The sequence below is a fragment of the Micrasema longulum genome, unplaced genomic scaffold (genome assembly GCF_059751315.1).
Source record: "Micrasema longulum isolate JH-2025_06_02 unplaced genomic scaffold, ASM5975131v1 h1tg000049l, whole genome shotgun sequence".
Lineage (NCBI taxonomy): Eukaryota > Metazoa > Arthropoda > Insecta > Trichoptera > Brachycentridae > Micrasema > Micrasema longulum.
The window spans coordinates 494,606-508,105 of record NW_028277256.1 but is presented as its reverse complement, the minus strand read 5'-3'; the positions used below and the strand labels follow the sequence as shown (position 1 = coordinate 508,105).

At 32.7% G+C, this 13,500-nt stretch overlaps 1 protein-coding gene across 2 annotated transcripts in view; it reads left to right on the top strand.

Annotated features, from left to right (window-relative positions):
- The window catches only part of Cht6 (Chitinase 6), a 224,199-nt gene that overhangs the window by 103,084 nt on the left and 107,615 nt on the right, over positions 1 to 13,500 (top strand). For both annotated transcript variants that reach the window (XM_088229146.1, XM_088229138.1), the window contains exon 3: positions 10,576 to 10,761. In XM_088229146.1, coding sequence (XP_088085272.1) covers positions 10,576 to 10,761 — 186 coding nt within the window. The remainder of the gene's footprint in view (positions 1 to 10,575; positions 10,762 to 13,500) is intronic.

Below are 13,500 nucleotides of genomic sequence, written 5' to 3'. Positions count from 1 at the left end.
TGTTTATTATTTTATACGTATGCAGTTTTATGTCTGTACTCTTTTTATTTGATTATTAATTAAAACTAATGTAATGTCTGAGTACCCGATGACAAACTATTATTGAATAGTTTATCGGGATCAAATATATTTTACATACATATTATTACATATTTGTGTTTGTATACCAAAAAATTCACCAAAAACAATAAAAAAGGAATGGCCCACGCTCAGACGTTTAAGTCTTTGTGGGCATTTTTTCCAAATTTAAGGCTATGTTTATTTTTAGAATATGTATTTTTTCTCTTTTTCTCTTCTAATGTTTAATAAATACAATGTATAAAATATGTAATTTAATACATGCATAATATGTAACAGTATGGAAAAATAAACAAAAAAATAAATAAAAATACGTTGTTTTTTTTTTGTACCACAAAAGGCCAGGAGGCCCAATCACAGTGGTGAATTACATCACAGAACACCCAGGCTTGAGAAAACTCACATTTAATTTTTGTGTTCTCACCGGAAATCGAACCCGGAACCTTCCATGTGTGAGTCAAGCTTCTTGACCACTACACCACGGATGCCGTATTTCCTTTATAATGTATTAATATTGTAATAATGTGTATATTTGATTGAATAAAGACCATGAAAAAAAAATGCGAGATTGTGTTTGTTTGTATGTCTTTCACGTCTCAACGGATCTATTAATCGACTTGATTTTTTGCACAGGAATAGCCGCAGAGATAAGAAGCGAAATAAGCTACTTCCTTTTCATTCCGAGATTTAAACAAAAAGAAATACTGTAAAAATGACTAACATTTTTGAAAATGAGTAGGCGGAAAAGTGGGACGTCAAAAATAATCGATTTGAAAATAATTATTTTAATTTCTATAACTGCCTTGCTTTATCTATGGTTAGTTTGGTTTGCTTTTCATTTTATTTCTGTAGTATGATATTTGGATATGTAAACAGAATAACGATGTTACGTCACAATACACTATCGGATGACCGTGTTTCTTGTGATAGTCAGAAGACCAAGCTACTTTAAATCACGATAAAATATACCTTTCCATCGGGAAAATTCTTATCGATACACAGAAACCCTTATTGATAAACGATACAATTATTAAATTGCGCAAATAAATTCTCCCTAATACCAGATGAGCGAAGCCGTGAGTAAAAGATAATATATGTATTACATACGAGAACCTACATGTAAAAACATTTTTTATTTTATTTATTATTTATTTTTATTTTTATTAATAAATTTTCATAAATAGTACACGTTTTTGTAAAATTGTAAACATATCTACTTTTAAACTTCTAGTCAATGTTATCACTGTAACTCTCTAAAAAAAGAGACTAACTATTGTGCTTGGAGAGTGACTTACACTGTTTTAGTTGTTTATTTATAAGAGTTTAAATAATTTTAAATAGGAGTTAATGAGAAAGAAAAATAAAAACATAGGACATATAAAGAAAAAAAACATAAAACAATAGTACATTCATACTAATTAAAATTTAATGTTGTTTTTACACGTGTTCAAAAAAATTCTTTAGATTAACTTTAAATTTATTTATTGATATATTATTTTTAATAGTTTTTAGTTAGAAAATTATTATAATTTTTATTTTCATTCTTAATTATAAGTTTAAAATCATTTATAGTCTAGTATTAATAGTCTAGGACACCAAGTCATTGGAACAAAAGGCATAATAGTACTACACACGTGCGTTTCCAGAAACTATCTACCAGCCAGCGGGCCACATGGCGACGATATCTACCTACTGTCTACAAAAGCTTCTCTTCGGACATCTATCTCCCTTTGTTAACCATGGAGTTGAACAGCGTTTGATTTATTTAGTTTTTTATTGCTTACTTCTTGGCATGAACACTTGACCAATTTACTACTATACTCTATTTTTTATAAATTTGTTGATATTGTTTTAACTTTGCTGGAATTCCTCTCGTCCATGCGCTTCGTAGCTGCACGATGATTGGTTATCTAGCTTTAATATTTCAACGGAGTCTAGAATTACAATCGTCTATGCGCTTAGTAGCTGCAAGGCGTGTTGTAATCTTACTCCTTTTTATTATTCATGTTATTATTATTTTTTGATACACTAAATTTATTTGACAATTTTTAAAATGTGTAAATGGGGGCTAAATTTCTAACTGTCTATGCGCTCTGTAGCTGCAAGACGTCCTGTAATCTAGCTCGTATCTGTTATAATTGAAAACGAGGAACTAGAATCCCAACCGTCCATGCGCTCTGTAGCGGCAAGACGTACTGGGATATTTATTATTGTACAGCGCCCTTGAGGTGATTTTCACAAAAATGGCGCTTTATAAATTATCCAACTTTATATATATATAAGTACATTTATATTATTTTTTATATGCTGTAGATTTTAATAAATTTAAAAAATATATATTTTATAGTATTTAATGTTGTTGATAAATAAATACATGAGAGAAATATTTTTATTTATTAGGAATTAATTTTGTCATTCTGAAGTTTCGATGTCACGCCTGATTACATTATCAGAGGCTACAAAAGTGCTTATCTTGTCATTGTATTTCTTCCAACGCATCATTCAAACTCGCCTTAGTACGTTCGTGATCTAAACTTTCTTCGAATCAATTCGATTCATTTGGATTAATTATCATAAATAACGGCCAGATGATGGAACTTGACTAAAGTATAGGTACATGCCAACTACACAATTGAATCTCCTCGTCATGTTTTCATTTGGAAATGTTGGAGAACATCGTTTGCATTAAGTATGTCACAAATAAAAAATTAGCTTTCAAAGAAAAGTTATGCATAATGATTCCGGCCGTATGGAATCCAAGTCAGAATCCACCCTTTAGGGAGAAAATTAGTCGTTTTTATGCAAGAAATACATTAAAACCCCCAGTAAACGCACAGGCAGGCGCCGTGGCGCAGTTGGTTAGACAGCTAACTGTGAAAATGGCGTCGCTGGTTTGATTCCCGCCAGCTGCAAGAGAAAAAATCAAGAAAGATTTTTTCTCAATTGGTCTGGGAGTTGTGGTGTAGTTTTCATAACCTCCTTCCATATCTCCTTTTTCCCACCTGCTGACAAGCTTAAAAATAGAGGCTTAGCAGGTAAATCCTTTAAAAAAAATAAAAAAAGTAATTGAACTAAGATTTTGATTAGCATGCATTTAGGCAGTTACTTATATTTTTATGTTATTAAGTTATACATTGAAATAGAATAGACAGTGCCTAATATATACGTTTGCTTTTATTTTAATTTTGCTTGTTTGTATGTTTTTTACCTTCTTCACTGTTTTGCAAACAGACAAGAGCTGAATTTAACTCCCTGGGGAGCTGTTAATACTAACATATTACAATAGAGATGAAGAACATTTTAGATAAGGTAATATAGAAGTGCAAAAAAAGCTCGATTAAGAACAATGAACGAATGAAATTTTAATCCAACCGATTAAATAAAGCATACAACAAAATTGCCCATAATTTTACACAGTTCTTTATGCGAAGTAGAGAGTATCATAGCATTTCAAATTGTTTTGTTTAGGTAGCCATTAAAGTAAGAAAAACATTTGCTAAATTTGTTGCAACAGAGAGGGAAAACATTTTTTAAAAGAGAAGTTGAAGTCTAGGCATTAACAGGGCTTATGACCTGTCATTGGCTGGTTTAAGTGGCCACTTTACACACTGTGTAACATTCACCATTCTGCCCATATTCGAACATCTATATTCCTTTCATTCTTTCATCTGATGATGTTTGTGAAGTTGAAGAGCTGAAACCTTTATTTATGCGGGTGAGATTCATCAAATTGAATTATTTCACCTACTTAAGCCACTTAAACCAGCCAATGACTTTCATCTGTTGATGTTTGTGAAGTTAAAGATGCCCCCTTACTTCCATATTACCTTCTCTAAAATGTTCTTCATCTCTGTGTAATTTTTTTAATATGAGACACCTGGAAAAGCGGTAATTGGTCAAATAAATGAGTGGAAGTCTACTGAGTATTTTAATTTACAACTTATATGACGACATAAGTAAATTTGCTTAATTACAATGGAATCGCATAAACAGTTGTCAATAAACGAACTGTATTTTTCAGAAAAGCCATTATTTTAATACCACGGTCAAGCCTTTTTTTGTAACAAACAGTCACCGTTCTGTATTTGCATACATACTTCGCTTTCTCTACATTCATACATCTTCTCGTGCATGCACGCCGATTATTTCTACTATCGACATGTTTATTTTCAAGTATTTGATTAACTTGATTGCGTCATGACTTTTTCGGTCTTCCTCGTTTTCTGCATCTATCAACATTCACATCGTAGATTCTTTTAACCGTTTTTTCGTTGTCCATTTGTTCTACATGTCCAAACCAACGAAGCACCTTTTTCTTGATTCTATCGATAATGTTTGTCTCAGCTTTACATAGTTCCTGTTAAAAATATGGAATAGGAAAATATCACCTTTTTTTACATTTTTAAAGTAATAAGGGTCTTTGAAATAGTGTACTGGTATTTGTTGGCAGTCCTAAGAATTCTGGGCATAGGGGAATGAAAACCATAGTTAGTTCTATGGTTATCGGTATGAACGAGTAAGTTTTGTCTGAGGTTTCTAGTAGACATATTTAATTTTATCGGGCTCAGTAGTTCAGGCGCGTCAAAGAGTGAGTTAAGAATTTTAAATAGGACTAGAAGGTCGGATTTATTTCGACGGTCTTGAAGGGACGATATATTTAAGCTAGCTTAACTCATTATACGTATATTGGTCTCTGGATAAGCCCAACCTCCAACCTATCTTTTTTAAAAATCGATGTTGAACTGATTCAATATTTTTTATGTAAACATCATAATATGGAGACCAGATAACAAAGTAATGAGGAGGGAACAGAAGAGAGTTTTATGGTTATTGATAATTTTTATGAAATCGTGAGAATAAAGCAGACTCTCAATATGAATCGAATAATATTTACGTTTTTATTATGAGTATTTTGTACAAATTAAGCGGACATTTTATGTAAAAAAAGAAACCACGATATTAAATATTTCCTTGTTATAAATTGTGGGTAGTGCGATGCAAGCATATAAAGTGTAAAGTACCATCACACCACCTACAATCTTTTTTGATAAAATAACTCATTCAAAGAGTGTACACTGCATAACAAGACTCATTACTTATAACATGTTGGCATGCATGGCTGGCTGTGGAGGCGTTGGTTGTTTCATCTATAAAACATCATTGATAAACGCCGAAATAAAAATAATGTGTTTTTGAATTGCTTTGATCAATTTCGTATTGTTATCAAGAATACTAAAGTTGTAACAATAGGATATTGTTTGATCCGTGAAGTGATATTTCGTGTCTAAAAACATCATAAATCATGACTGATGGTATCGTGTACCTGCATCGATATATAAATAAATCGTGTGAAAAAAACTTGTATAGATCTCTATCATTGCATTGCCATCAATCTAATTTTATAATCGTTCATTCGTAAATTTAATGTTTTATGGGTTATTTTTTTTTTTTTTTTTTGTAAGTTTTAAAGTAACTCACTTTTTAAACACATATTTTTATTTTTATTTTTTATCAAGCTTTTTTGTTACGACTGGACTTTCAAACTTTGGTTGCAATACAGAATAAAGAAATATCACATACTACGAATACCGATAAAAATATATGAAATAAATTTAAAAAATTAATCGTATTTTCAAAATATTGTGGAAATAAAAATAAAATGTTTTCGTTCGTAACTTAAAAAAAATATACGTTAAAAATTACGTCCCTACAAAAAAGCGACAAAATTATAATTGTGACGTCAAGATTTGTGACAATTTTCAATTAAAATTTTATCGAAATTCAACATTTACCCGAATCGTCACGTATTAGGGGCGTGGCCAATGCAATAGTCTGTTTTCGCGGGAGTTAAAAATTATAAATTTAAAAATATCTTTTATGCTTCTATAAGTAGTAAAAAAATATTTTTTTACTAGACAATATTTTATAGACCCTTATATTTTTTAATTGTTAAAAAAGTTATATTTCCCTATTGTTTTATTATGTCAAACGGTCAACCCTGAAATATGAATACGAATATGGTATGGTATTAATATGGTGTCCTGACGAAGAGACGGGTACGTCTCGAAACCCGTACACATAGAAAAGTCGGTTGTTCTCTACAACTATTATAATAGTTTGATATAGACCGAAAGTACCGCTGTGCCAAATCCATCAATTCTATAATTTCTTGTTTAAAAATAATTATTGTGAACGCGTCTATATTTAAAAAAATACCGTTAGATTTTTTTGGAAGCAACAATGACCCGAATTGCGCCTTTCGCAAGGGTCGCTGAAAGTAATAAAAGTCCGTTCGCCCAGGCAATCGGGAGCCTATTGTTCTTGCCGAGAAGGTACCCCCAAGAACCGGCCACATGTCAATACTTGTGAAGCTCAGGACACTTTTAAAAACGCGAATAATAATAGTTTAAAATAATATTTATATTTTGAAATCCAAATCACTTTATTTCCATGAATAACATATTTATATTTTACAATTTACATGAAAATTATAACAGCAACCATCACGCCGTTCCCCCGTAAAAGTAGGTAGAGAGGATGGAACGCCACGTCACTCTATCTCAGCATATAGACTTCGCTTCTTCTACCTTCATACCTATTCTCGTGCACGCTCGCCGATTATTCCGATTCTTATCATAAGTTAATTATAAGACTAGGTTAATTTAATATTTAAGTTTAGTAGAATAAGTTTTAAGAACACCATTTGGCGGGAAAGACGGAATTCGGCGGGAAAAGAAGACCGCCCCGACCGAAGCGTGCGCCCGCCAATGAGAGCGACGAGACCAACCGGGAAGGGGGGACGTCGAAAAGATGATAAAAACCGTGACGCCCGCTTCCCGGACTCTCTTCCTTGTTAGACTCTCTTCCACGAAGTCTCTCTTCCACTTAAACTCTTTCTATGGAACTCTCTTCGGCGGACCCACTAGCCGAACTCTCTTCTCTGGAACTCTTCATCTTCGGACTCTCTTCTTCTGCGTCAGTTGACCTCAAGGGTCACGGGCGGGTGCCTTGCCATCCCCGTGGCCCAGTCAGCAACCCAGTCAGCAGCCCGGGAGAGAAGCTACCGCGCTGGCTAACCAGCCCTGAAGCCGCAGCCCCGACGCTGCCGCCTACGACGTACCCCGCGCGCTCACGTCGCCGCACCACGGTGACGCAGCCCACGCACCCACGCGCTCACGCCGCTGCGCTCATGACGAGCCGCCCACGTCGTGCGTCCCTCTACGCACCCGACGTCACTTCTCATGCCCCGCCACGGGACAGGAAGCCACGCCGCCGCTCATGACGAGCCGTCCTCGCGGCACATCTCACCGCAGCTGGACGCCGCCGTCCCAGCTACCCCTGTCGCCGCAGCCAGATGCTGCCTCCCCCTACGATGCACCACGCCGCCGCCCCATCGCGTCCTGTGCCCACGCCGCACGCCAAGGACCCACGCCGCCTTCGCGTCACCACGCCGCGCGCCGCATCAGGGCGTAAGGTTAATTTTAAGTTTATTGTTTAAGTAGGTTAAGGCTACTTCTAAGTTAGGTTAGATTTTGTTTATAATTTAATTTAAATACATTTAATATCCACAATTATCTTTATTCCTTTCTTACCCCTCCACATTGACATAATTAAACTGAATGCAACTTTAATCTAATTGTTATTCTTTACGAATAACTGGCGCCCGACTAAACCAACGTCTCTAATCTCTCTTAATTAATATTTTTTTTTTTTTTTCTAATTTTTATAGAATTATATATTTTTTATTTTAATTACTTTTTCGAGGTTGTCAAGTTTTTCATTAATTATTATTAAGATATTCAAGTTTGCCAGCGAAAATTCTTGATGGAAATAAATTGTAAATTTTTATTTAAATAAAGGACAAGTGATACTTAAAAAGATATGCAATGGCTGAGAATTTTGAAAAATGGGTATTTGACCAACTTGTAAAATGCCATTTTTTCTAGATCAATCACTCCATTTTCGATGTAATTTTTTTCAAATCTGGGCACTTTGAAGGAATTTTGGATGGTTCTAGTTCCCATTATACACAATTTATCAAAAATACTAAACAATAGGGACACGCCAATGGTAAATAACTAAAGTGTGTAAATTACTGCTTTAGTGCCATAATCTAAGAAGAAATACGGAATACGGAGTATGAAGAAAAGTCAGACCAAGTTTCATCTTTAATCCTCAAGTTTGTGGATTTAAGTACCACTCGTCTTTTATTTATTTAATAAATTACTTGAATATTTTACTATTTCAAATGCGTTTAATGTAATTACACATTTTTGCGATATTTTTAAAATAAATAAAAAATTTCCGTGTTCTCTAAAAAAAATTAATTTTACCAGTAATACTTTAAAGGGTGAAATTCGATCAACCTTAATAATTTTAATTGAAACAACCCGTACAAAAAGAAGAAGTATAAATATCAATATTGGTTTCCGCCAACTTCACAAAAATCAACAGATGAAATCGTCAATCAATAGAAACATTTTTTTACCATCAATGATTTCATTTGATGTATCTTCTGCAGTATTGTAATTTCAAATATGATCGTCATGAGATGAAAACATATGTTTTCAGAATCCTTGTATGATTCGCCAAATAAGGGTATTCTCAAACAACTATATTTAAGACGAAACGGCTCTCATGGAAAGATACCAAAATATAAAAGGAACAAAAACACGTTTATTGATGAAATAATAGATTTTGATTCATATTTACGAATTATATAAATTAATGAATATGAGTTTTTAAGATAAATTGTAATAACTTATGATGAATTTGCAATTTAACTTTGATTCATGAGAAATCTAACAATGATAAAAACGTCAATGAAAACGTTTAACTCATAACAGATTTGTTCCATTTTGTTCTAGATTCTTATGATAACTTGAATGAGTTATGAGCAGGTAATTTGATGAAAAGTAATGACCTTCGTAATATGTGATTGATGAATGAAGATAAAAAACTCGGTTTCCATTCATAGATTTGTTACACAGTAAAGTGTACCAAATTAGGAGTCATTAAAGTATACGTTAACAAAAATAATGCTTTTCCCATGAAAATACTCTAAAGATTACCTTGAATTTTAAATATCGCCGAGAACAAGTTATATTTCAATGTTTTTCACGAAATTATTGATATTGCAACGTTTTAAAGGCAAAGTGATTTAATCACGAAATACTGGCTTCGATTGCAAGAAAAATGATTGTACGGATGTTGTCGCTATGGGTAATCCACTAATATTTATTTGTCCCAAAGTTGGAAGGTTTTTACAAAATTTTCAGGAACATTTATCGGTTAAGTATCAATCATATTACCGATAACATTATTTAATGGAAGGAATAACTTAATATTTTTTTATTGTAATTCAACCCCTGGTCTTAGATTTGACGTCTTCTACGTTCTTTTTTACGGCGTTGAAACGTCGACACTCACCCAAGCCACAAAAAAAGATCGAAGCCTTTGAAATGTGGGGCTACAGGAGAATATTAAAATCCTGGGTGGACAGAGTACAAAACGATGACGCTCTTCGATGGATGAAAAAAGTTAAAAAGGTACTAAAGACCACAAAGAAAAGAAAACTAGAGTATTTTGTGCGTCTGATGAGAGGCGAAAAATAAAACATTTTACAAGTCATTCTACGGGGAAAGATTGAAGAAAGACGCAGTGCAGGTAGAATGCGCATCTCTTCGCTAAAGAACTTGCGTGACTGGTTCCATTGCAGCTCTCAGTCCTTGCTCAGGGCAGCTGCCTACAAAGTGAGAATTGCTGTGATGATTTCTAACGTCCATCGGGGAGAGAAAATATAAAAAGAATTATAGAAACAAAATACGCGTCATACATAAATTCGTAAATTTGAAATAGCTAGTGACCGGTTTTTATACAAGACATCTTCGATCTCCCATAGAATTAATTTATTCCAAATTTGTGAATTAAAGTATTACTCGCCTTTTTTGTCAATAATAAATTACAATGAACTTCTACTAAGAGCTTTCAAACTTGAATGTTGAAGGATTACTTTTATGACGTTTGTGAATAAAGATAATTCGAATTTTCTATTACAAAAGCGAAAAATTGAATTTGAAGGTGCCATTGTCTTTTGTGACTTCCCTCGTTTTTTGCTTTCATTAACACTTACATAGTTAATCATTTTGACCGTTGTTTCGATGTTTTGCTTTGGATGTGCATACCCAAATCAACATAGCACTAATTTCTGAATTTTTGTTTAAAATTTGGTTTTTAGTATAACAACAAACGTGTAACGGACAGTTTTGGTTTGGGCTTGCAATTCTTGACCCAAGTGCCTACGACCCGTTGTATTGCGATAAGCTGTAGCTAACTTAGTGGTTAATCATAGTAGAATGATTTTTGTCCGTATGGGCGTTTCTATAATCCATAGGCGTGTACTACTCTAAGATTTAAAACTACATTATCTGTTTGCACACTGCGACAATCTTTTTAAAATTAATCAGTCGGTTTCTAATAAATTTTGTTTGTTTACAGGAGAGGCTGCGGAGACTCGCGTGGTATGTTACTACACTAACTGGTCCGTCTATAGACCTGGAACAGCCAAATTCAACCCCCAGAACATAAACCCCTACCTTTGTACTCATCTCATCTACGCCTTCGGAGGATTCACCAAAGAAAACACCCTTAAACCGTTCGATAAATACCAGGATATTGAGAAGGGTGAGTTAAACATTATTTGTAAATAATAGAATTACCTTCAAATGAAATGCTGTGATGGCGAATGTATTTATGAATTATGATTAAATTAACAATATTTTTTGAACGTATAAATATTTGTAGACAGAGGCGGGATTCCATCCCCTACAGAATTACCAAGATCGACATTTATTGCAACAGGAATATAAAACAACCACCATATTATTAAGTAACATTTTAAAGTATTTTCAGACGTTACCGAGTAGGTTATAATTCAACATGAATCTCAACTACATCAATAATATTATCATATTACACATCAGAGATGAGAAATATTCATAGAGAATGAAACCCAGAAGTCTAGACTTCTACATTTTACGTTCTGTGTAACATTCACCATTCTGCCTATATTTGAACATCTATATTCCTTCGATTCTTCCAATCTATTTATGTTTGAAACCTTTCTTGATGCGGGTGAGATTCATCCGATTGAATTATTTCACCTACATACTAGGCAGCGCCTTAAAATATTTTTCAATTTTTATACTTTTTCTGGACCGAGTGGATTGATCAACAATATTTTGAGTCTGTGTTATATTCCCTTCTCTAAAATAATCTTCGTCTCTGTTGTAATATGTTTATATAATAAGCTCCCTGGAGGGTCGAATCCAGTCCATGTCTACGAAAATTTAGAAAAACTCAAAACATTGTCACGTTAATAATGATTTTAGCAATTATACGCCACAAAAGTCAATAGATGGAAAAATTAAGGAAATGTGGATATTCAAACCTGGGCAGTATGATGAATGTCACACAATTTGTAAAGTAATCACTTAAACCAGTAAACGATAGGTCATATGCCCTGTTAATGCCAAGACTTCGATATTCACTCCTCAAAAATAAATTTTGGAAAAATAACAAAAAAAAAATAGCCCTTGGACTGGCACTGGACGTGTAAGACTGATCATCTTATTTTTATAAAGCAAAAAATGATAGAGGTACGCTGCGGTTTGTCTATCAATCTAGTGCGGAAAAGAAATAATGACAATTATTCAATATAGTCACAACAATGAAATTTAGTATTAAAATTAAATACACATTCATATCAATTCAATAATCGAATATTATTAAATTAATAAATAAAGAAGGAAGAATCATAAAAAATAAAACAAAAGTAATAGGTATAATTTCTAATATGTTTCTTACATTTATTTTGAATTATTTAATACCCTTATTAATTCCATATAATTTATTGTAACTTAAAAAACTTAATATCTTGAGACTGTTTATAACTGATAAATATTTCCATTTAATTTAATTTAATTGCATAAATTTCATCCATTTTAGAGAGAACTTTAATTATAAAGGAAGGTATATTATCTTTTTATCGTATTTAGTTTTTGTTTCGTCATTATTGGTGATCACATATTTTATTTTATTTTATTTTATTAGGGAACAGTTCTAGATACATATTTTTAGTAAACAAACAGATAAAGTGTATAAATTTAGAACTAATAACAGATTTCCACATAGTATACAAAGTTAGTAAAGAAAATATATTACATATCAAATAAATACATAAAATTTATACATATCAAAATGTTATTTTCATGTACTCAATAATCAAAGATTTTTTAAATATTAATTAACATATAATTGATGAAAAATTTTCATTGTTATTATTTTTATTTTACGAAATATATATTTAGTGTCATATCTTTTATAGTTTGTAAACTAAAAATTAATAAATAAGAAATTATAAATATCGAAAATATTGTACAAAATATTTCGGTTAGCTGTTTTTTTTTACACCCTGTCTGATTAATATGTGAATATGGTCTTAGCTTAACCGAGTGGCACAGTTTAAATCTGGCATACGCAAGCAAGTTTCCTGTAAGACATTAGACCCTCCCAATATTGCTGTTATTATAATACGATTACAAAATGGATTCAAACAGTCGTTACAAGCAAATAACAGGTGTCCATCTATTGTGTATTATGCAACACATCTCAAATGTTAAGGTAAGGCAAGGTGTGTTCTGTTGTAATGGTTACCTGACTATTGTCCATTTGTTTTACACAAGCGTTGGACCAAATATTTGCCGATGGACTTATGTTAGGCGATATAGAAATTGAATGGACATCAGCAGTCTTCTGTCGTTTTATAAGTGTGTAATACATTCGTAATACTTCGATGGCGAAATGACTAATACGTAATAAGTAACGAGTCAACAGTTAAAGAAAGTTACTTTATAAGGACGTTTTCTGTCTTCTAAATTTTAAGTGTTTTTCTACCTATGGGGCGTGACGACAAAAAACCAATGATTTCAGTGAGAAGGCTTCGCCTGTTTATTTTTAAATATTTTTTTCGAATTACGATTTTAGTTTTGAGACACGAATAACAAACTAATTGTCTAATTGGAGTCGTCTATTTATATTTTAAGTGTTTATTTTCGCTATTAAAGAGAACCAAATGGCTGTAATAATTTCAAGGAATACCTTGTCAGTTCTGGAGATTCCAATTGTCTGTACATCAAAAACACATCAATCTTATGCAAATTAAAATCATTTTTTAAACATGGCGTTAGCAGCAAAATTAATAAAATTTATAAGCCTTGCTGCTGACGGCCCGCTGCGCCCGCTCCTACTTCGTACTTGATTTTTCGATTAATAATAACATGATCTTAGTAGAAAGAAAATTTAAAACGTCGTTGTTAAAATCACTGATATATGAGTAGCATGATAAAATTAATGTCCTGGAAG